General features: G+C 39.9%; 1 protein-coding gene across 7 annotated transcripts in view; it reads left to right on the top strand.

Moving 5' to 3' along the window:
* Positions 1 to 25747, top strand: part of LOC149251416 (Rab3 GTPase-activating protein catalytic subunit) — a 361557-nt gene extending 335810 nt beyond the window's left edge. For 6 of the 7 annotated variants that reach the window (XM_089459427.1, XM_089459430.1, XM_089459426.1 and 3 more), the window contains 2 exons: positions 24843 to 24986; positions 25131 to 25747. In XM_089459427.1, coding sequence (XP_089315553.1) covers positions 24843 to 24986; positions 25131 to 25475 — 489 coding nt within the window. In that variant the 3' untranslated portion in view covers positions 25476 to 25747. The remainder of the gene's footprint in view (positions 1 to 24842; positions 24987 to 25130) is intronic. The other variant, XM_089459431.1, reaches the window with a different exon arrangement.
* The last annotated feature ends 240 nt before the right edge of the window (positions 25748 to 25987 follow it).

Below are 25987 nucleotides of genomic sequence, written 5' to 3'. Positions count from 1 at the left end.
AACCGACCATCAAGAAGCAAGGCCTCTATACTTCGCCGCCTACCCCTAGTCGACCTTGGGAATCCATCTCCATGGATTACATGTCGTGCCTTTCTTCTGCTAATCTTGACAACGCTTGTGTTTTTGTGGTCATCAACAGATTCTCGAAGATGGCCATTAGGGCAGCCTGCAAGAAGAATATCACAGTAGAAGCCACTGCTAAACTCTTCTTTGAACGAGTGTGGGTACACTTTGGGATTCCACAGTGTATCATCTCAGATTGGGACAACAGGTTTTTCAGTACATTTTGGTCTAGTCTCTGGTCGATGTTGGACACCAAGCTCCCTAAGTCTACAACTTTTCATCCCCAAACTGATGGCCAAATTGAGGTCATCAATAGGATGATCGTACACATTCTACGCATGTACAACTCAAAGCATCCACGCACATGGGATGAGAGCCTCCCCTATGTCCAACATAGCTATAACCGAGCTCTTTACAACTCGACTAACCACAACTCTTTTTAGGTGGGCTTGGGATTCTTGCCACTATGTCCCATTGATGTGGTCATTCCATTTGTAGCTACTCAAGCAGATTCAACTCATGTCCAATTCGAAGCTGATAAGGAAAACGATGTCATTGAGCACATCCAACATATCCGTCAGCACGTCTACGACATTTTGGAGAAATCAAATGCCAAGTACAAGCAACGACATGATCAACATAACACAGTTCAGAGGCATGTAGCTGTCACATCTCTTCTTAGAGATAAGCTACCATCGCTCAAGCTAGTCTTATTTCCATTCTGTTTGTAAGCATATTTCAATATTTGATATTAATGAAATGAAGTGCTATTTCTATTGCATCTTTGTATTTATGGTTATATCTGTAATTTGTTGCATCCCTGTTTAAATCCGGATCACTCTTTGATGTTGTGACACACTTCTACAAGTTTTGATTCCTATTTGTTTATTTTTATCCCATGGCATTTCCCTACAGAGATGCTTTCTGACACGGGTGTGTGAACGTGTGTAAGGGTGTAATGCCCCAAACGAGATATTTTGCTAAATTTGCAGAAATTTACTCAACCCAAAATTTCACCGTAAAATCAACATTCGATTAACAGAGGATTGTCATGTAAAATAAAACAAAGAGTATTGAAATCCATTAACACAATGAACAGGAAATTTCTCAGCTTTTATTATAATGGGGAAATTGGGGTTAGAAGCACATATAACGAAAATAATTGAGAAGAAAAGTTGGCCTCCAAGATAATCTGCTGCGTTGCTATGCTGGTCCTCCAAACTGCACTGAACTGCACTGTTGAGATCTCCTGTGAATTCTGGATGAATTCACCAAGGGGAGATGGGTATTCGCTCAATCTCACTGAATGACCCAAGGCTTTCCCTCTTGGGGATTCCAATGAAGTAGAGAACCTGATTCTCAACGTCTCATACAAGAAGAAATATCAAAACCCAAGATATCCTCTAATGGCCTCCTCCTCCTCTTTTTATAGATCTGATGGACCCCTCTAGAAGCTATATTTTATTATTATTTTAATCATTGAGCACATTTCCCTTAATTAAAATATTCTTTTTAATGTGGGAAAATGGTAAATTGGCCACCATGCTTCCTAGTTAACTCAGTCGGCTTGGTCACCGACGCAAAAGTACAACCAACGAAGTGTTTTAGGGGGGAAATTGGACCCCACAGCCAACTCCAATTTGCCTTAGGGTGATTTTGAGGTCCATTTACCTCTCCCAACCCTATTAAAGCTACTCAACCCTTCTCATTTCCTCATAGCTATCTCATTGCATTGGTGTGAGAATTTGTGAGGAGTTTGTGAAGAGTTGTGGAGTTTGTATTTGGCGTAGCAGTGAGGAGTCTTGGGCAAGCATTGGAGCAAGAATGAGGAGCTTCTTAGGCAGCCATTGGAGCAGCATTGAGGAGTTGGTTTGTTGGAGCAACATTGAGGAGACGGTTTGTGCCTAGAGATATTTTTTTTCACTTCTAAAATATGTTTTTGCTTGTTTATTTTTTTGTGCAAATCTGGAAATTGAAAAGAGTTTTTTTGTAAAAAAATGAACATTGAAGCAATGTTGTTTTTTTTGTTTTCTTTTTCAGATTTTTTTCCTTTCATTTCCAAGTCAAAAAATGGCTCCTAGAGTGAAAGATGTTGCTTGGGCATAAGCTGAAATGGTTTATAATCAAATGCATTGCAAATTTTGCCATAGAAAAATTAAGGAGGGCCCTGGGGGCATTCATAGGCTGAGACAACACTTGGCTGGTATTAGAGGCCAAATTACTCCATGTGAATCACCACAGATTGGGGAGATTAGGAAGGACTTGTTAAATAGCTTTGAGAAGTTTCGAGAGTAAAAAGCTAGGCAAAAAGAAATAGAGGTTGAAATTGGGAGGAAGAGGGGTATATAAAAAACGATGGCTACCAACCCCCATTTTGATTTTGAGGGCTCTTCATCTATCCCTTGTACTAATGCATCCAACCCTTTCCGCTATGTTCCTCCCTCTTTGGAGTCCATGCAAGAAAAAAAGGGTAAGGGTAAAATAAAAAAGAAGGGTGATACGAATATCAAAAGTTATTTCACTGTCATGCCCTCCTCTCCATCAGATGCACATGGTCCTCAAGTTAGTAGAAGTCATATGCAACCCACTTTAGATGACTATTGGAAGAAAGAATTGAGGGAGACTACTTGTGATTACATAGCTAGATGGTGGTATGATGCTGATATCCCATTCAATCCTTCCCGTTCACCATATTATGAGCCTATGTTTGATGCCATATTTGTTGCTGGAAAGGGCTTCAAAAGCCCTACTATGCATGAGTTAAGGGGTGTAATGCTCTAAATAATTTAATTAATAATTTAACCAGATATTTAGTCTAAACAGAATATGAAATCTACATGAAACCTACTTTAAATTTTAACCAAAATTCATATATCAAAATTAATTAATTTGATGTGGAGTACCTACCTGGTTCCTGCAGATGAAGATGCTTTAGCTTCAAAATTGCTCCCGCTCTCGCTCCCGTTACCAAAAGACCATAACCTCCCAACGAAACTGGGTACAACCTAGGTACTCAGTCCAGAATGCTTCTCAATTGCTGCAATCTGTTTCCCCTGTGCCCAAAAACTTCAGAACAAACAAGGCTCAGTCCTTACTGTCAATAATCTTGTGTTACAAATTTTCCGCCTCTCAACTGTGCTTCCTCCAACAACCAAAAGGCTCAGTCCTTACTGTCGATAATCTTGTGTTACAAACTTTCCGCTTCTCAACTGTGCTTCCTCCAACAGCCAAAAGATTCCCTCCCACCCCCCCATTTTAGTCCTCCTTCCTTCTCCTTTTATTTCTTATGACCACCGCTCATTCATCCTTCATTGCCTTAGTTGTATGCCCCCTGTCTAATACGTGGCTCCTCATAGTGAATTAAAGAGGTAGTCACACTTACTATTGACACTCATCACTTTATAAGGTTGTAGGTGATACCAACTATATTACGTAGTCCTTTTGTTAATAAGTTTTATTTAATATTTTATTATATTATACCTCATTTAATGTTTAACCTTTAATTAAGAGTTACTATTTTTATAATAATATAACTCCCTTTAAACTTTTATAATTTAATTTAGAACTTTTGGATAATGTTCTATGGTTACCTATTATGAATGACGACTCATACTAAAATACATATTCCAATATGTTTTGCAAGTTAGATATTTATTTAATATCTTCAACAATTACATCTTTTATCCTATATTTGGATTTTTTTCATAATTTAATACTAATAGTGCAGTGTAGGCAACGTATGCTTATGTAGCTATCATATGCATGCATTGTATGCATGCTAATAATTCACATTTTGTTTGTGCTGGTAGATGGGTCATTACAAGGGGGTCTCATTTGCGAAAAGAAATTTCCTCCATTAATGAGTATTTGAAAGATTTCAAAAACTCATGGGCAAAAATAGGATGTACCATCATGTCAGATGGATGGACTGATCAAAGGATCTGTACCATCATAAAACTTCTTATCTTTTGCCCACAGGGAACCATGTTTCCTAAATCAGTTGATGCATCGATAGGGTGAAAGATGGGCAATTGTTGTTTTAGTTATTGGATGAGGTTGTTGAGGAGGTGGGAGTAGCTAATGTTGTTCAAAGCATCACAGATAATGCCTCTAACTATGTTCTTGCTGGTAAACTGTTAGAGGAAAAACGCAACCATCTTTTGAATCCCATGTGTTGCACATTGCATAAACCTCATGCTAGAGGATATTGGCCAATTAGAATGGGTCAAGAACACTATAGAGCATGCCAAAAGAATAACAAAATGTATCTACAATCATTCATGGATTTTGAGCTTGATGAGAAGACACATAGGGGGCAGGGATATTATTAGGCTTACCATCACTAGATTTGCAACTCATTTTTCGACATTGCAATCTATGCTTTCCCAACATCGAAACTTGCAAAAGATGTTTTCCAGTGATGAATGCAATGAAAGCCAAGGGTCTCACAAACAGGATGGCAAAGATTTGAAAAAGAAAGTTAATAAAGAAATTTTTTGGAAAAAGGCAAGAGAGATTGTGAAGGTTGCTGAGCCATTGGTTAAGGTGTTGTGGTTGGTGGATGGGGAAAGATTGGCTATGGGCTTCATTTATGAGGCTATGGATCAAGCAAAGGAGCAAATAAAGACAACATACAAGGATAGAGTGGCTAAGTATGGGCCCATTTGGGCAATCATTGATGAAAGATGGAACAATCAACTCCATCGCCCTATACATGCAACTGGGTATTTTTTGAACCCAAGGTATCATTATAAAGCTCTGGAGGCAGGAGCTTTGGGTGGGGAGGTTAGAGATGGATTGATTGACTGCATTGATCGCATGATCCCTATGGAGAGTGATCAGCTGGAGATACACCGACAGATCACTTGTTTCAGCAAAGCCACAGGTACCTTTGGCAAGAACCTAGCAAAGATTGCAAGGGAAGTAGATGAGCTAGGTAAACAAAAATTTCAATTTTCAAATTCTTATTTTGTTAAATTGTTTATAATTTGAAAGTTGGATATAATTTGTTGAGCTAACTCATTACACTACTATGTTTTTTGCAGCACAATGGTGGGAGGCTTTTGGTAGCCATTGTCTTTAATCGAAGAAGTTTGCAACTCATATTTTGAGGCAAACTTGCGGTGCTGCTATTGGGTGTGAGCGCAATTAGTCTGTCTTTGAGAGGATTCACACAAAGAAGAGAAACCGTTTGGATAAAAAACGGTTAAATGATCTAGTCTATGTCCAATACAACCTCTGGCTCATACACAACCAATTGCTGAACAAAAGACCTGATTCAGTCCCATTGTGTTGGAAGATATTGATCAACATCAGACTGGGTAATGGAGAGTCATCCAGCAGAGTTTGATTCTGATGAGGATCTTGATTTGGATTTACAGACGGAGAATGTTCAGTTGAATGCAAATCCACTTGTACTAGCCTCAGGTCCAACCCCAAGTCCTCCAGTTGCAGGCGCTTCCTCTACTCATCCACGATGGAAGCGCATATCTCATCTATCTCAGCGTGCAACTATTGCGCGACCTACTAGTGCTACCGCTTCTATAGTTGCAATTGGAGATGATATGAGGAGGAGCCATGGGTTTCTCTGTCTGACTCTGATTAGGAGTCTGAGCCAGATGATGTTGGCTCCCTAGCAGTAGCCAGTAGTACTGGTGACTAGTGATGTTTCACAGTTTACTTTGTCGTAGAGGCCGTTTCTAGCCTCCTTGGTTATGTGTTTTTGTTTTAATCTCTATATCATCATTCATGTATGTATTGGACAATGCACTAGGTGCCATTTTGATATAATGGATATATTCATGAGCCTACTTTGATCATATGTTGTCTTCTCTCTATATTCTAAAGCTTTGTGTTTGGAAACATGACTGAAAATCTTTAAAATTATGTTTTTTTATAAAAAAATAAATATTTAATGTATTTTTTATAACGACCGAGTCATTGAAATGAACCAGCCAAGTTGATACCGAGTCAAAGTTGGAGTCGGAGCCGACCCTCGGCCGTTTTTGAACTGGAGTCAGAGTTTTAAAACATTGCTCTCAAGTAGTGCCCCTCCTATACTGTTGGGCTATTAGGGGAGATCCCACTAGACTAGGATTGAAAATTAACCCCCCATTTAAGGTGAGGGAACAAGATCACGACCAAGACCCTTCTTTCTTTCAAGTTACTTCATAATCCATGCCAAAATGCCCAAACACAAACAAGCATAAGCACCTGATTGCAAAATGAATAAAGTACCTTTTGATCAAAAGACCACCTTCCAACATGTGCTCTTGCCAGATAGGGGAGGAAACATATGACTAATGCAAATGGCAGAGACATAAATGGCACATCATCATCGGCTACTAGTGGCTCTCAAGGGTTGCTGGCTATCGACTAGAAGAGATGAATAGGAGGAAATTTTCTCTTACAAGTCGCCCACTTTTGGTTGATAACACTCATTTCCAAGATTTTGGCCAAAAGAAATTTAACAATTGTATTCAAACCTCCCAAAATTATTAAGAAAATATTCCGGTCACCCAAAGATAAATTTGATCCTATGCTAGGTTCGAGGATCTCCATATTCCTTGTTCTTGCAGTAAGTCGTACATTGGTCAAATTAGTCGACCCTTCAAAACCAGTCTTAAAGACAAAATTGCGAATACAAATCACAACCAATTGTCAAAGTCTACGATAGTTGAGCTCTCTTTTAATTCCAAGCATCTCATCTGTTTTTATCAATAAAAAATCTTAGCCTTTGTTCCTTTTTATAACTCTTGTATCATTAGGGAAGCCCTCGAAATTGAGAAGCACCCCAACAACTTCAATAAGGAAGATGGCTATAGGTAAGCCAATCTTGATAGCCTGTCATCCGTCAACTCACCCATTTAGTTTTTCCATTAGCTCCCTCTTGGAATACCCTCCTATCTCCTTTGATTTTTTACTTTTTCAAGCCCCATCGAGTTCCTTTCCTTAATTCTTTGATCTAGCTCCTCCTGGTTGTTAATTTTTGCACTGCTCTATGCCATATTAATTACTTTATCCCAATTCACTTCTTCAATTAGCAATTTTCAACAATAATTAATTCTTCCAATGAGCAATAGTAACTGAAGATAGAATAGTAAATGCAATGACAATAGGAGACAATCAACACATCAACAAGAGACACTGATTTGGTCAAAGACCAGGGAAAAAACCGCACAAGGGGGAAACCCTTTGAAATTCTACTTTTATTAGATTGTCTTCAAATGTTCAGCAGAGAGTACAATGAGCCCAAATCCATAAACAATATCAAAGTCAAAGTTTTAACTTGAACTATAAATCTACCAATCAAAATATGTGCCAATAGTTAAATTTGGTAAACTGTCTTATTATGCAACTAGCTCACAAATAGATAGATCAACAACTTAAAAATTATCCTCTTCGAGGGGTCATAATATAATCAGAGCCAACATAACAATAATAATGTAAGGGCACAACAATAACAATAGTGGGCTTCTATGGGGCACCATAATAACAATATGGGTACTATATGGGCACAACAATAATAATAAGGGGGTTACACTGACAATAACAATGAGGGAATACACTAGTATTATAGGGACCTAACATGCCCTTCCTTCAAAAAAGTGTTGTCCTCAATGCTTGAATAGTTTTGGATGCATCTGTATAAAATTCTCATCCTCTCATGTGGAATCTTCAGTGGGTAAGTTCTTCCACTTGATGAGATACTATGAAATTGATCGATTTTGTAGGTAGCAAGTTCTTGTTTCCGTGGCTTCTTCAGGTTTCAATATGATTTTTCCTTCCTCGTCAAGTTCTGGCAATATTGTTTGAACTGGGAGCTTGTCATCTATAACCTTAAGCATGAATGTTATGCTCTTAACCTGCAAGACGATACCAAAATACCAAATATGCAAAGAAATATACCCAGAATATAGAACAATGAGAAATAACAGCAAGTATTTTATTATTCAGAAAGCAATGTTCACTTTCCTCTTCGAGGGGGCAACCTCCAATAGAGCTGAGCTCAATTACAAAATAAGACACGATGCTCCTCGAGGGGAGTCTCTATCTTTTATATAGGGGTCATACATGCAATACCATGGGGCAATACCATGGCCCATTTGCAACTAACTGTGGTCCCTTCATTAAATGCGGGTTAACCATTTACAATTATTAATATGGGCTTTATTGACTCTTTATTTAACTATAACTATGACTTGATCCTATTACATAAATAAGGGGGTTAGGGTTGGACCCTAACATGCTCTCCCCCATAAGAATAGCCTTGTCCTCAAGGCTGAAGTTATGGAAACTGCTGAAGGATAGTGGCTGGTTCCCAGGTTGCATCTTCCGGAGAGGTGTCTTTCCACTTGACGAGGACTTCCTTGATCGTGCGGCCACGCAGGTGCCGTTCTCGTGTGTCAAGAACCTGTTCAGGTTGGAGCCAGATTGACCCTTCTTCATCCAGTTCAGGTAGGCTGGTTTGAATTCTACAATTGTTCCCAATCACTTTCTTGAGGCATGAAACATGGAAGACTGGATGGATTTTTGCAGTGGGTGGCAAAACTAGCTTATAGGCAACTTCTCCAATGTGCTGGAGTACTTGATACAGTCCGTAGAATTTTGGAGATAATTTCTGACAACCCTTGTCTTTGAGTGATGTTTTCTTATATGGTTGCAGCCTCAAAAATACCTAATCCCATTCTTGAAATTGGCGTTCTGAGCGATGTTGATCTACTTGTTGCTTCATGCAATTTTGGGCTTGATGAAGATTCTCTCTAAGGTGGGCCAACATTGTTGTGCGTTTCTGTAGGAGTTGATCCACTGCTTATACCTTCAGGCATCCCTTGATATAAGAAATAGGGTAGGAGGGAGTTGACCATAAACTACTTCATATGGAGTCCTTTTGGTGGTGGCATGATAGTTGGTGTTATACCACCATTCGGCTAGAGGTAACCACTGTACCTAGAGATGTTGCTTTTTTGAAGTGAAACACCTAAGGTAGGTCTTGAGACATTTGTTGATTGCTTCAGTTTGACCATCAGTTTGTGGATGATAGGAAGTACTGAGTTGTAGTTGGGTACCTTGTAGCTGGAAGAGTTCCTACCAAAAGTTACTGGTGAAGATCGGGTCACGATCAAACACAATGGAAGTGGGCATGCCATGCAATTTGAAGATCTGATCCATGAAAGATTGAACGACCAAAGTCGGTGTAAAAGAGTGGGTTGGGCGCAAAAATGAGCATACTTAGAAAGTTTGTCCACAACCACCATGATGACTGACTTGTTTCCCAACTTTGGAAGACCTGTAATGAAACCCATAGAAACCTCCGTCCAGATTGAGGTCGGGATGGGTAATGGCTGTGATGTCACTAGGGATTTGACTGTTTCTCCTTTGTGGCATTGACAGACATCGCATTCAGCTACAAAAGTAAGAATGTCCTTTTTCATGCCTACCCAAAAAAATGATCTTCGAGTGCGAGCATACGTCTTCTGAAAGCCGGAATGTCCTGTAGTGGGAGATGAGTGCAACTCTGCCAAAATGCGGCTTTTGAGGGTGGATGTTGGTGATATTACGACTCTGCCCTTATAGCAAAGAATCTCATCCTGCCACGAGTAGTCCATTGTGGAATTTGGATCTGCCTGCGATTGATTAATGAGTTGGGAGAGCCAGGGATGTGAAAACCATTCCTTGCGAGCCTCTTCAATCCATTATGGACTGGGAAGGGAAATTGCGAGCAGGGTACTTTCCTCCTCAAATTGGCGAGATAACGCATCTGCTATAGTATTTTCGCACCCTTTCTTGTAAATTATCTCATAATCATATCCCAGCATTTTGGCGAGCCATTTATTTTGTTGTGGTGAGGATAGGCGTTGCTCCAAAAAATATTTAAGGCTTTGATGGTCTGTGCGGATTTGGAAACGTCGCCCCAATAAGTATGGTCGCCAGGTATCTACTACATGTAAGATGACCATCATCTCCTTCTCATAGGTAGATTGTCCCAGATTCTTCCCACTTAGTTGTTGCCTCGTGAAGGCCAAAGGTCGACCTTCTTGCATTAAGACTGCCCCAATACCCGTACCAAAAGCAGCACACTCAATCACAAAAGATTTGGTGAAGTCGGGTAGTGCTAAGACTGGAGTGGAACACATGGCATGTTTGAGAGCTGTAAAGCCCTGTTGTGCTTCATCATTCCAGAGGAATGAATTTTTCTTGAGGAGTTGAGTGAGGGGCCTAGCAATGCGACCATAATTGCGGACAAATTTGCCATAGTATCCTGTGAGACCCAAAAATCCTCTCAAGCTCTTCAAGGTCTTTGGTTGAGGCCAATCTTGCATTGCCTGGATCATTTTGGGGTCCACCCTGACACCTTCACGTCCCACAATGTGTCCCAAATACTCAACTTCTTCCATGCCAAAAGAGCACTTGGACATCTTGACAAATAATTTATGCTTGCGGAGTAGTTGCAAGAGGAGATCCACATGCTGAAGATGTGTGGCCCAGGTGCGACTGTAGATGAGGATGTCATCAAAAAAAACAAGGACAAATTTTCTGAGATATGGTTTGAGCAGGTGGTTAATAAGGCTTTGAAAAGTGGATGGGGCATTACAAAGACCAAATGGCATGACCAGGAACTCATAATGGCCTTCATGAGTTCGGAAAGCAGTGTTTGGAATGTCTACTTCTTTCATGCGAATTTGGTGGTAGCCTGAGCGAAGGTCGAGCTTAGTAAAGAATTGAGCCCCATTTAGTTCATCCAGCAAATCATCGACAACTGGGATGGGAAATTTATCTTTGACTGTCAACTTATTGAGGGCCCTGAAGTCTGGACACATATGCCATTCCCCATCTTTTTTGAGCACCATGACCACCGACGATGAATAAGGACTAATGCTGGGATGAATGACACCTGCTTCCAAGAGTTCCTTGATTATTTTTTCAATTTCATTCTTTTGGGCGAACGGATATCTATATGGGCGCACATTTGGTGGTTGGGCCCTTGGGACCAAAGTAATGCTATGATCATGTTCCCCTCTCAAGGGTGGAAGCTCATGAGGCTTGTCAAAGACTGGCAAATGGTTGTTTAAGATCTGTTGCATCTCAGGATGAATATGAAGAGAATTGGGTTCGAAGGTCTGGATGGCATTAAATTGGGCTATAACTCCATGGTGGCCTTTTTTTAACAATTTTTCCATCCGATGTGAGCAAGTGATAAAGGGAGCTTCCGCCTTGCCCTTAGAGAGTGTTTCATTTTAAGGTCTTCGGTTGCAAAATGACATCTTGCAATTGTGATTCAAGGCTGTCAATCCTCTCATTGGCCATAGCTTAAGCTCTAGTTTGTACCATGCACCGATCCAATGTACTGGAAATTTGGGACCGCCCGAAATTTTTGGCCCTAACAATTGAATGGTACCTCCTTGCTCAGCTCGTCGACCTAATTCTTATGGGCTAAGTCACCAATAAGCGTCCTGGGGGGTCTCAGACTTTTTTTTTTACTCCGAACAAAGTTTTACTCCTTGCTTAGGAATACTGCAGTAGCCGAATCCCAGAAATTTCAATGCTGCCCAAAGTCCTGCGAAAATCACGCCCAAGTATAGGAACCCACACAATTAGTCAGATTTGAATGGCGGATCTGATTGTTGCAACTGCTATAGAGCCCAAACTGCTAGATCTAGATGGCGGATCTGATGGCTCTGAGAGATCTGAATGGCAGCACTGATTGCTGCTGCGGATCTGATGGATCTGATAGATCTGAATGGCTGATCTGATGGATCTGAAGGGTAGAACTGATTGCTGCTGCTGCAACAAAACCCCACTTGTGAGATCAAAGATTATGCATGATCCAAAGACAGAGAAGGGAACTATGGTCTCCAGGAGTGTCAGGTGCTACAGATCGCAATATACATAAGGGTTTGATAGTAGTATTCGGCGCAATTTTTCAGGGCACTAACCAAGGAGGATCAACCGTAACCTTAGTCGTACAATCCGACTACCCTATCGTACGCGCGAGTAATCTCTTCGAGTGTTGTTCTCGGTGTACTGTAGCAGCAAGACGGCTAACGGTTTATCTATGGCGAGGTTTCAAGGGAGCTAGGGGGCTTCCGATATACCCAGTGGGTACTTGGAAGAGAGTCCGTGCGCAGTCTTGTCTAATGCGCTACTAGTTGAAGGGGTACCCACAGGGGTTAGAAGGGAGTCTAACAAGCATGACCACCTCTTGTATTTCTTACGTGCATGCCTCCCCAAATCTGCAGGTTTATGCGCTCAACGACAGATCCCGTGGTTTAAAGACATCGGAACACGTCTCTAGCCAAAAAAAAAAATTGCTAAAAATTGGAGATCCCACCAGCCCTAGAAAGCGCTTTGATACCACTTGTTATGCTCTTAACCTGCAGGACGATACCAGAATACCAAATATGCGAAGAAATATACCCAGAACATAGAGCAATGAGAAATAACATCAAGTATTTTATTATTCAGAAAGCAATGTTCACTTGCCTCTTCAAAGGGGCAACCTCCAATAGAGTTGAGCTCAATTAAAAATAAGACACAATGCTCCTCGAGGGGAGTCTCTATCCTTTATATAGGATTCATACATGCAATACCATTGTTCTTATTAATACCATCTATTTAATACCATGGCCCATTTGCAACTAACTGTGGTCCCTTCATTAAATGCGGGTTAACCACTTACAATTATTAATATGGGCTTTATTGACTCTTTACTTAACTATAACTATGACTCGATCCTATTACATAAATAAGGGGGTTAGAGTTGGACCCTAACAATGAAACATGGAAAACTTGGTGCACTCGAGAAGATGCAAGAAGCTCCAATTTGTATGCCATAATGCCAATCTTTTGCAACACCTTGTAAGGACCATAATACTTTGGTGATAATTAATTATCCTTCTTAGCTTGCTTGAGGAGCATTTGTTTGTATGGTTGTAGCCGTAAGAATACCCAGTCGCCTACATCAAAACTTCTTTTGCTACGATGTTGATCTGCTTATTGTTTCATTCTATTATGCGCCAAATTGAGGTTATTATCCTTTAAGAGTTGGAGAACTTGTTGTTGATGCTCGATGTGATCTTCCACTACTTGAACATTAGAATTTTCTCTTAAAGATGATGCGATGGACGATGGATGATATCCATAAAGTGTCATAAATGGGGTCATTTTTGCGGCAGTATGGAAGGAAGTGTTGTACCACCATTCAGCCAGAGGTAACCACTTGACCCATTGTGTTTTTTTATTAGATACAAAGCAACGAAAATATCCTTCCAAACACTTGTTCACTATCTCAATTTGCCCATTAGAATGAGGATGATAGGATGAGCTATGAGCTAATCGAGTACCCAGACAAAAAAATATTTCGTCCAAATATTTCTAGTGAAAATGGGATCTCTGTCGCTTACAATAATCTTAGGATTTCCATGTAGCTTTTGATTTTTTTTTCCATAAATGCAGTAGCAAATGTACTCGCTTTAAATGGATGAGATAATGCACAAAAGTGTGCATACTTCGTAAGTCTATCAACTACCACCATGCTGATGCTCTTTCCTTCGAACTTGGGTAAACCTGTGATAAAATCCATTTAAACCTCCTCCCAACATTGACTTGGAATAGATAAAGGTTGTAACAGACCCGGGGTCTTAATTGTTTCAACTTTATTTTGTTGGCAAACCAAACATTCCGCCACAAACTTTTGAATATTAGATTTAAGACCATCCCAAAAGAATTCCTTCTTAACCCTGTGGTAAGTTTTTAAAAACATCGAGTGCCCTACTAAGGGAGAGGTACGCAATTCCAGAAGAATCTTTTGTTTGAGTTGGGAATTCTTACAAAGGTATAAGCGATCTTTGTACCATAATGAATCATTTCTCCAGCTAAATGTATCAAATGTACTAGGATCTTGTTGCAACTTTTGAATGAGTGCCCACACTTCTTCGTCATTCTTCCATTCATCCCTTGCTTCAATTATCCAATCTGGTTGGATAATAGAAATGGCACAAAGCAATGTTTCCACATCCGCATCCTTTCTTGAGAGTGCATCTCCAACAACATTTTGCTTCCATTTTTTATAGATGGTTTCAAAGTCATAACCCAACATCTTTGTGACCCATTTTTGTTGCTCTTCTGAAGATAATCTTTGTTCTAAAAAGTGTTTAAGACTATCATGATCCTTTTTTACCTTGAAGTGTTTTCCCATTAGGTAAGGTCGAAATTTCTTAAGTGCATGTAGTATTTCCAACATTTCCTTCTCATAAATAGCTGTGTAAATACTTTCCTTTGATTGGACGACTTTCAAAAGCAACGGGTCTTCCTTCTTGCATTAAAACAACACCAATTCCATTTCCTGAGGCATCACATTCCACAAGAAATGTTTTTGTGAAGTTTGGCATAGCTAAGACCGGTGCTTGGCACATTGCCTCTTTAAGATGTTCAAAGGCCTTAGTTGCTTTTGAAGTCTGTCATGTCCTTTCCTAAATTATTTTGGAACAAGATTGTTTTTTGTATTATGGGGCCAATTTTGGAGCTAGTGGACCCCACTCGATTTTATTAGGACATTAGACTTAAGAAAAGTTATTTGTGTTGTAGTTAAGTTACACATGGGGGGCCACCCTCACTAGGGAAATACGCACTCCCTAGTTCGATTTGCATGGAGGTGGTTAAGTTTTGCATGGTGGTGGTTAAGCGAGGGTCTACGATGGAAGACGAATTGGAGGGAAAAGTGCTCCACGAAATCTATATAAGGAAGATATATCTCCTCATCCCATTCATCTTTTTGGTATATCAATTTCTCTTTGGTTGCTCAAGCTGCTTAGCCGAGTCACTGGTTGTTTAGCATGAGTTCTTCAGGCAAAGAGCTCACCCTTTCTTCAGGGGACTTTGAGTGCCACCCTAGGAAGGTTTTTTGCATTTCTTCAGGAGGAGGACCTCATTGTGATTCCCAGCAGTGGCATTCACTTCCAAGTGGTGCCTATTATTGGAGGACACAATGAAGAGGAGGCCAATTTTGTTGACGGTGTCTTGTAGTGGAGTTTAGGTGTGAGATTTTTCAGAAAGGAGGCTAGGCAAGATTGTCGGAAGTTGGGAGAGATTGGGAGCTGGTTGTGCTTGTTGCTTTGTAGTGTGACTTTCGCACTATCTAGGCCAACGCAAAGGCAGTACTGGGAGCTCACTTGGTGGGTAGAGTATCAGTCCTTGAGGCTGAGCTTTGCCATGGAGGTTAGAGGAAATACTTGGAGTGGTGTTTGCTTCCCTTTCGGAGCTTGGAGGAGGATTTTGTGGCCATTCCTTGCAGGTCGTATTCTTGGAGCAGTTTGGAGGGCGTAAGACATAGAGGAGGCCGAATTTGGGAGTTTGGGTTTAGGCCAAACCCTTTTTGGGTTTTTCTAGGTTTTGGCCAAGGAGCGTGGGGATGAAGTTTCATCATTTTCTGAGCACCGAAGGCGGGGTACTTGCAGTTCCTTTCCAACTAGCAGTGCAGTTACTAGGAGACAACGCAGAGCATTAGAGGAGCAATCATCTTTTCAACATTGAGATTATTGTTTGACACTTGGGTTCTGTCAAGCTTTCCCTTGAGACAAGCCTAGGTGCATTTTCCATACTATTGTACTCACTCCATTCCATTAATAAAATGGCTCAGTTGGTTCTCATTTTTGATGTGTATTGGGTGTTCGCTGATCGTTTTATTTTTTTGTGTATAAATCATATTTGCTTTTTGCATATCACTGTTTGTTTAAGTTTGGAACATTACAAAGTCCAAGAAAATGCATCTTTCTTCAGTAATGTTGTTAGAGGTGCAACTATTCTCTCATAATTCTTAACAAACTTGCGATAATACCCTGTCAACTTGAGAAATCGTCGCAAATGCTTTATGGATGTGGGGATTTTCCATTCCTTAATGGCTTTAATTTTGTTAGGGTCTACCTTAACACCTTCATGAGATACAATATGACCTAGATATTCCACCTCCTTTACTCCAAAGAAACATTTTGAGGTTTTGCATATAATTGTTTCTCCTCCAATAGTTTGAGCACCCTGTCAACATGTTGAACATGATCCTTCCAAGAGTTGTTGTAGATTAGTATATCATCAAAAAGTACTAACAAAAATTTTCTAGGGGTTTGAAAATGGAATTCATCAAACCTTGAAATGTTGAAGGTGCATTGGTAAGGCCAAAAGGCATGACCAAAAATTCATAATGACCCTCATGAGTTCTAAATGTTGTTTTCGGAATGTCTTCAGTCTTCATTCTTATTTGATGATATCCTGAACGAATATCCAACTTGGTGAAGTTTAAATTGCTCCATGTAATTCATTCAATAATTCATCAATGACAGGAATGGGAAATTTATCTTTAATAGTGAACTTATTGAGCTCCCTATAATCCGGACACATGCGCCATGATCCATCCTTCTTGTGCACCAATACTACTAGAGTAAAGAAAGAACTTTGACTAGATTGAATTATTCCAGCCTCTAGCATTTCTGCAACCATACGTTCAATTTCACTCTTTTGGGCATAGGGATATTTGTAAGGCTTGATGTTTGGAGGAACACTTCCTGGAATCAAATGAATAGCATGATCATGATCACAAATAGGTGGGAGGTCTTTAGGAGTCTCAAATACGTTAGAATGATTGTCCAAGACTTTTTGGAGATCTGGAGAAATAGATAATTTCGTTGTTTTGAACCTCTAGTGAACATAATTGTGCAATTACGCCTCATTGTTCTTTCTTTAGAAGCTTGGTCATGGCATTAGAGCTGATTATCTTTCTTAGTTTCCCTGCAATACCCCTTAATTCAACTTCCTTTCTTTTCCAAAAAAATTTCAAGAAAAGTTCTTGAAAATTAAAAGCTATCGTACCCAAAGATTGTAACCATTGGACTCCTAGTACAACATCAACACCACCCATTGGAATGGAAAGCATTGGACTATTCAATACATATTCTCCCATGGATAACTTGATATTATGGCACTTTCCAGAGTAATTTATGGTTCTTCCATTTGCAACCATCACTTGACACTCTGGTGTTGGATATAGGAAGCAATTCAATTCCTTGGCTATCTTACAATGAATAAAATTATGGGTACTAATCGAATCAATCAACATTATTACCTTTTTCCTCTTGATATGTCCTATCTTGAGAGTTTGAAGAGTGGTAATCCCTACCAATGCATTACAAGATATTGTCGGATTCATTTTTTATTTCTCTAGGGTTGGTTCCTAGTGTATATCTTATTTTGATGTTTCTTGTTCCTTTTCTTCCTCCTCTTCACAATCTATGTAGAATAATTTATTCTCAGCACACTTATGACCTTTAGTGTCTTTGCTATCACAACTGTAAGAAAGCCCTTTTGCTCTTTCTTCCTCCAATTGTCGTGGTGTCAACCTTGCAGGTTGTTGAAGACTAGGACCAACAACATTTCCATTTTTATAGTTGTGAGTGGTAGACTTCCTTGTTGCCATAATTTTGCTTTCAACTTTTCTTGCCACCCTGAATGCCTTCTCTAATGAATCAGGTTCTCAAAGGCGAACTTCATGTTGGATGTTATCTTTTCAAGTCCCTATGAAGACATCAATCCTACTTAGCCAACTGTCACCACAGTTAAGTCTCCCTACTCTTTACGAACTTTCACCAATGGGAGGAGTCCCAATAGTGTAGGGATCACTTGTAAAGTATATGTCAATGGATAGGTGGACAACTAAGTTGCACGAAACGCTGAAACGTTTCAAAGTTTCCGAAACGGGTACGTTTAGAAACGTCACCTCCCAAAAATGGAAATGTCGACTGAAACGTTAGTTGAAAAGTTATATATGTCTAGATATATATAAAAAATGGTCAGAAATAAGTGAATAACACATTATCTTGCAAGAAAAAAGGGAATAATACCCATAGATGACAATTTATAAGGAAAACCAAGTCTATATTAACTCTCATACATGATTACATTATGGTCGAGTTTTGTTCAAGTTTCGACCAAGTTTCAGAGTTTCGGGTACGGGTACGGCTTGAAACGTCAAGTTCTTAGAAGTTTTGTGCAACATAGGTGGAAAGTGACCCTGGAAACCCTTTCCCGAGGATGGAACTTGCTTGCTCTTTAAGTAAGGGACTTGGTCTTCCAAGGGTAAGGGGTGAGGATTGGAGGGTTGAGGGAGAAGGAATAGGCTTATAGGTGAGGTTCTCAATCCCTAGAATCCTTGGGAAACTTGGATTCCCAAAGGGTCCTTGACAAATAATCTTTATTTAGAGGTGGGACCACACGAGGCCAAGTGGATCCACAACCCAGATTCGGGGATGGAATACAACAACCAATGATGTTCCTATCTTGGACAAGGTGAAGGGAAAGGACCAAACAAGAATATTTACTTCAAAAGGTTGATTGATCCTATTGAGGTCTAGCCTTGGGGATGCCTAGGCAAAATTCGATCCTAGAGCCAGGGCTTGGTATTCCTAGGGATTCCACCATTAGAATTGCCTCAAATTTGGAGGAGATGGATGGGACCCTCCAATGCAGTAGCTTGTAGGAGATCAAAGTTTCCCGGGAAATTGATGCTCTAGGTAACCTTTGAGGGATAGACCTGGGAAAAAGTAGTAAAAGGTGAAAAAGGTGAAGGAGATGACCACCCTTCTTAGGGATATGTGCCTAATTCACTTGAGGATATGGAGTCAAGGATGATAATGAGTAAGAACTTGGTTTCTTGATCAAGAAGGCCTAGAAAGTCAGCTTCATCCGATATTGAGAGAAAGAAAAGAAAAGTGACCTTCAAGCATTTATACTTCAAAGCAAATGATGCAAGCTTATCGAGACAAATAATCTCTAGGACATTTCATTCATATAACATTGGACCATACATTAAATTAGCTAAAATATGCTTAATTCCACATTTCAATTATGCAATAACTAGCCCTAATTTTAGCAGTATGTAGCAACAAGAATAACAACATTACAATTTACTTACAATGTTATAGAGTATATCCAATCAGTATTTCGTTTACAAGACAAAGCTCCAAGACAAGAAAAATAACCCAAATCCATGCGTGAAAATTCATCCATCTCCAAAAATATTCTTCAAGAAAAAAAAGTTTTCTAAAGATTAGAGAGATCTCAAGTCAAGTGATGATCCAAAGGAATGTACTTAACAGCAATATATAGCCTCCTAAGGAATTTGAATTAGCCTATGGGCCTAGATTAGCCCTAATGATAAAATAATGTGCAAATAAAACCCCTATTGGTGACAAGCCCACCAAACTAGCTCACAAGTGGAAAAATAAAGCTCACAAGGGGCCAAATAATAAGATGTACATGTCATGGGGCCCTCCAAAGGCCTAATAATGCCCTGAAGTGCCATACTGAGGAATAAATTCCTCGGAATATGATGGACAAGGGGGTGGCTCCTTGTTCTCCAAGTAGTAGACCTATGGTGCTCCTAGTGGGTCTGAGGGCACATAAATGACCCCATGGGTCTCCATATGAATCAGAGATGTCTGTAGATCCTCTGCAAGGATTCGAGTGGTGGAATGAATGCTGCCATGATATCGTACAAGTCCTGGGACACCTGCCAAGAGTGTGAGGCTCTTGTGGGGGGGCTTGCTAGGCACAATGTACCAAGCATATCACCATCATCCCAAAAGTGGATCACTAGTAGTCTCTGAGCATTGATGAAGATCTGTGGAGTGTTGCCTGCTATTGTGGAGGCCAATGGCTCTCTGTGCACACCCTATATGTGCCAATACAGACCTCTAGGGGTTAGGATCCCGTATAGGGAGACCAAACCCAAATGGAAACCACCTACAATCCCGAATAAGATCCAATGTGTCCCCTAGGCTTCCAGTACAACCATTCATTAAAATAATCAAGTAAAATAGTTTACAAATCATGGATAACAAAGTGGGCACTTCATAATGGCATGACCTTCTGTAGTGGGCTTTGGCATGTGCTAGTGTCTCCAAGCTCCAAAGGGGGTTAACCAAGTACCTTATTAGGTGGTTTCAACCCTTAAAAGGGATAGTATGTCCAAGGTACATCCCTCTAATGGGGGTGACAAGTGATAAATAAGTGGAATGGAATAGGGAGTGAGGGGCAATCTTGGGCCACATATTGGGGCATAGGGGTTAGCTAAATAAGGGGAAGCACACACCTGAGTATGTAATGTATAGGAGAGAGAAATCGTGGTACATGAGGTGCCCTAACCTTGATTTTTCCACCCTTCTTTATACACCTTTTGCCTTTAATGAAATTTCTTTTAATGAACTACTCGGGGCTCAAAGGACAAGAGCATGATGTATAAGATATAATAGTGATTACCCCTTTAAGGTAGGGTGGTTCATTGCCCTCTAGGGGTTGGGACAATCATGAGTTCTTGAATGATAAAGGAGGCTCATCTAGGGCCTATGGAACCAGGGTGATGGCCATGGATTGGGGTAGAACTCATGCATTGGCTTTTGCCAATACAGACCTCTAGGGGTTAGGATCCCGTATAGGGAGACCAAACCCAAATGGAAACCACCTACAATCTCGAATAAGATCCAATGTGTCCCCTAGGCTTCCAGTACAACCATTCATTAAAATAATCAGGTAAAATAGTTTACAAATCATGGATAACAAAGTGGGCACTTCATAATGGCATGACCTTCCATAGTGGGCTTTGGCATGTGCTAGTGTCTCCAAGCTCCAAAGGGGATTAACCAAGTACCTTATTAGGTGGTTTCAGCCCTTAAAAGGGATAGTATGTCCAAGGTACATCCCTCTAATGGGGGTGACAAGTGATAAATAAGTGGAATGGAATAGGGAGTGAGAGGGGCAATCTTGGGCCACATATTGGGGCATAGGGGTTAGCTAAATAAGGGGAAGCACACACCTGAGTATGTAATGTATAGGAGAGAGAAATCGTGGTACATGAGGTGCCCTGACCTTGATTTTTCCACCCTTCTTTATACACCTTTTGCCTTTTATGAAATTTCTTTTAATGAACTACTCGGGGCTCAAAGGACAAGAGCATGATGTATAAGATATAATAGTGATTACCCCTTTAAGGTAGGGTGGTTCATTGCCCTCCAGGGGTTGGGACAATCATGAGTTCTTGAATGATAAAGGAGGCTCATCTAGGGCCTATGGAACCAGGGTGATGGCCATGGATTGGGGTAGAACTCATGCATTGGCTTTTGCCCACGTGCTAATTATTTTGTGTTAGCCATCTTTTGCATTTTGTGGTACAATTTCCTATTAAATGTGGCCAATTATGCTTTTTTCTTTTTCTTTTAATTGCTTCATCCTTCGGGGCATCATTCCAGGCTTGACCCAAGGTGGGGGCAAGGGGATAGGGAGGCTAGCCCTATGTGGACCCAGAATGGAAATGTGGACCCGGATGGGAGAAATGATGAATGGGGTATAGTGAGTGGAAAGGGAGTAATATACGTGAGTAAAGGAGTGGGACCACACACCCAAAGTCGGGATTTCCCAAGTAGTACCACCCTAGAACCAAACAGTCAATGAAGGAGATCCCAGGGGACTAAGATCCAAGGGCAACAACCAAGAAATATCAAGGGGACAAGAGCACAAACTAAGCCCACCCTTTCCGCCAAATCCCCTTATCAATCCATACCCAGAGGTATCCATGATAAGTAAACCCAATACTCAATTACCAAATGATAAGACATACCTTTAGATTCGAGAGGCCCACCTTCAAACATGCGATCAATACAGGTAGGTGAGGGACCACATGGCTGGCTCAGGTGGTAGAGAAATAGCACAACAAGATAGTAGGAGGCTACAAGGGGTTGCTGGCTGAGGCTCATCATGGAGAAAAATTTCTCCTGGCGATATCACCCACCAAGTGGTGGGTAATAGGCCCTAAACTTAGATCCTTGCAATTTTAATCTTTAATCCTTGTGATTTTACCATGCTTATATATTCACTATATATATATATATATATCTTAAACTAATCTATATTAATTTTAAATATTTGACTTAAATCCTTAATGGTTAATTAAAAATTTTATCGAGAATTTCAATATATAGACATATTTATCTCATTTAAAATTTTGACTGTTGACCTATTAAATTTCCTCTAACAGCTACTTTGTGTCCTAGTCTAGTTAAAGGCTCCTCAACACTTGTTTGGACATATCAAGCTTTTTAGTCCCTGATGATGGGTGGAGTGTCCACCAAAAACATTGTAGTTTTCTTCCAGAAGTTTTTAACAACATGATAAATCATAATAAAATGCCTTAAATTCTCCACACTTGTGGGAGAATCATCTCTCCCACATGATGTCATCCTCCATAAATGAGCATCTCCATCAAGTAAGGTGACAAAATGTGTCCAAGAGTGCTCCTCACTCTAAGATATCTCATCAAAGTGAATGGATGTATCTCCAAGTACATCTTCTCATTCAAGGCATCATCATCAAGAAGCCACTTGCATTACCTTTCTAGGGTTTCCGTGGGTGATGTCGCAATCCTAAGACATGACATTAGCATCAAAATGGATTGTGCCAACCCTTCCAAAGTGGCTCAAGTGATCTCCATCATAGGTATAAGGCTAGCCTCAGGGTGTCCTGGGTCCTCTAAGGCACATCATCAATCAATCTAACACCTTGACTTCTTGGCTAAGCGTTTTAGCATCTAGAGGTGTAGAAGGGCCCATAAATCCACATGGAGGCTCCTCAAGGTCCAACATTGATCTCTGGATGGGCAATGTTGGGGATGCAATGTCACACATGCTCTCATAGTTGGGATAGATGTTCTCCTCAATTTGCTGGAAAGGTATCAAGCCATCCATAAAGGGACATCCATTGTATCTGTGAGAAGCCACCTGAAACATACCCTCAAGATCAATTGAGATCAACATCACTAGGTAAAGAAACCATTAAGGTATTGTAGCAGATCATATTCAGTGCTAGGGACACAAAAATACTTCACACAAACCTTGCCTTAAAATTTCTTTCTAGCTGATGATTTGTAAGCGAGTTACCACACATGTATTAGGGATGATTATGCAATTAGTCCTATAAGGTGTTTTTAGCCCCAAAGGAGAGAAAACAATTCCTAGGAAAACCAATCAATCCATAAATGCATGTAATAAATGTGGTCATGGGGTGGGAAAGGCTTCAAGGAAGATGTCATAACCATGGTGCTAGTTGAACTAGGCCCAACGTCTTGAGTATAATGGTGATAAGAGGGAGCAATAGTGGAGGCTTGAGTTACACCTTTCTCGGCCTGTTTTTTCCACTCTTCTGGTGTGCCTTTTACTTCAATGGTTTTCTTTTCTTTATTTGCACAGCTTAGGTGTCCATCTTGCTTTGTGCTTTTCCAATATCCCTTAAAGATGTAGCATTTTATTGCTCATTGGGTTTGGGACATAATAAGTTCCTTTGATTTAGAGAGAGCATGATATGCTTAGGAACTGGGTGATTGCTAATAAGAGGGATAGAGCTCAGGCTAGGATTTTGCCCACATGCTTATTAGTCCCGACCATATTTTGCATTTTTCATTTTCTTTCAGTTGTGGCCATATATGCTTTTATCTTTCTTTCCGCTGCATCAACCTCTGAGGGCAACATTTCTAGGCCCTGACTCAGAGATGTGGATATACTATATAGGGTACTAGTGCCAATGATAGATGACAATCAACCCAAAGAATTGAAATGAATATCAGGTATAGATGGGAAATGACAAATATGGATTACCTTGGGCACACTATATCAATCAATGTCGACCATTCACACCTCTCTTGAACAATGGAAAGAAAGGGTCTTACGGGAGGTCACACTGGACTAGGGTCAAAGAATAACCTTCTAGGTGAAGTGCGGGTACAAGGGTACAATCAAGAGCGATCAATCATCCAGCTTGACTTGTTATCTATATTAGAATGCTCTTAACATTTAATGAAAGCACATGATTATAGAAATGGTTAGTGTAACTTCTAATAGATGGCCCACCTTCCTTCAAGAAGTACACCAGAAGGGAAAGAATACTAACTGGAGCATGGGTGGAGAGCTTTCAAGTAAAGCTATTTGTGGAACATCATAGGGCTGCTGATAAAAAAGGAACAAAATGTTCTCCTAGGGGTTATCCATTTTGGTGGGTAACAAGGCTGACTGTCGTTATTTCTTATCTGTTAGTTATTCTTATTATTTTGTGGCACACATTACACATCTCCATATCGGGCTGTAGAATGCTCCTGCTGTTCTTAAAGATGAGAAAAGTTGGCATATTGCAAAAAAAGAGCAGTAAAAGGATTGTGGCTTGCAGTGTGGATGTTGTACTTCACAAAAGGGGATAAGCACGGTCATGTTGCAAAATATGAATCAAAGTTTTTCTAAAAGAATTTGTGTAGCTATCATATTGAAGCTATTTATGAAAATTAAACATTGAATGAATAAACTAAAATGAAAATTATTATTTAAGAAAATGACATAAAGAACTTAAATAAATGTATCCTAGCCTTGTGGGTTTTCTGGCAAAACCATTAAACCGCAGGCCTTGACAAAAAATTTCGTTGCTATATTTCTTAGGCAGAAAAAAGTGGCATTTTTCTGTTGTTTTCTGATGCTTTTGCTACCGTGTTTAAGACTAATGGTTGTAAATGATATGTTTGACTGTGATCCCATCAATTATTAAGACCTGTGGTCTTGTTTCTGTACAATTATTCCAATATATCAGTAGCAGTGGCATTGAATACTTGTCTGAGTGTAGACTCTTTCTTTTATCATTCGAGAGGTACATAATTGTCTTGGATACCGCCAAAATTTCCAACTTCTTTTAAATGTCTGTTGCAGTTGAGTTCCGGCTTTATAATTGCAGAAGCTGCACCTGCAATGAAAAATGATATTATATCGAAATGGTTTACAGAGTGCAAGGAATATGTCATCTCTACATGTTGTAATAGCATGGATACAGAAACACTTGAGGATCTTTGCCAGGTAATTTGGAGGATGAATATCTATCTTGATGGTCATGAACGGCAGGGTTAGCTTATCAAATGTACTTGGACTTCACCAGTTTATGTATTTAAATGATGTCTAGTTGTTTTTCAATTTTCCTTATAAATTTTCAAATGATTGCAGGTTTATGAAACAATGGAGGCCATTATAGTCCATCCTCATGAAAACATTTTGACCAAGGCAGTTGTATCTACAAATATTGAAATTCCAACTGCAGAAGTACCAAAGGGACCTCTAGAGAAGTTTGGTATCCATAGTGTTCATCTGCCTAAAATTGAGAAACATATATTCGGGAAACGTGTTCAGGGGAAAAAGAGGCAAACAGAGCGGGATGAAAATCATCATAACTTCTTGTCTCGTTTCATGGAAGGGAAAAATTCACTGTTCGGGAAGAAGCTACCGAAACCAGCTTCCATGGATCAAGATAAAAAGTTGGTTTTATCTGAAAATGAGTGGACTATTCTTTGAATTTTAGTCTTGTTGAAACTTGATTGAACTAGTCAGCCTTCGGAATTCATGGAACTGTTGATGTTGTTGGACCAGGAAAGTATTTACCAACATTAAATGAATGCAGTTGCTTGTGTGAGAAAGGATTCTAGTTGCGTTGGAATCTGTGGATTTATCTTCTCATTGAACATATTTTGTGGCGAGATCCCAAAATGTATAGCCCTATGATACGTGATTTTTTAAATGTACATGTAACTGAAGATATATTACAATTTAGAGTCTAGACTCTTGTATATATTTTTTCCGATGGAAAAAGGTTGCCCTTCCATATCCGTATAATAAAAGGATTGCATTCTTTACATCACAAGATTCGTAGACAGAAGTTCTGCCTTCAAGAAATCCGTAAGTAAAGATCTTCATCCACATCTATTATACACCTTGTTTATACCTCAAAAAATTTACGCAAAATCCAGCACTTCAAGACAGCAGTCTACCTATCCGATCATTAGTAACAAAAAGAGACTAAGAATTTC

This window comes from Pinus tabuliformis, chromosome 7 (assembly GCF_031772625.1).
Source record: "Pinus tabuliformis cultivar Carrire ecotype Pingquan chromosome 7, CPIR1, whole genome shotgun sequence".
NCBI lineage: Eukaryota > Viridiplantae > Streptophyta > Pinopsida > Pinales > Pinaceae > Pinus > Pinus tabuliformis.
Note: the sequence above shows the minus strand (reverse complement) of the source record. Positions and strands in the feature narration are given on the sequence as shown.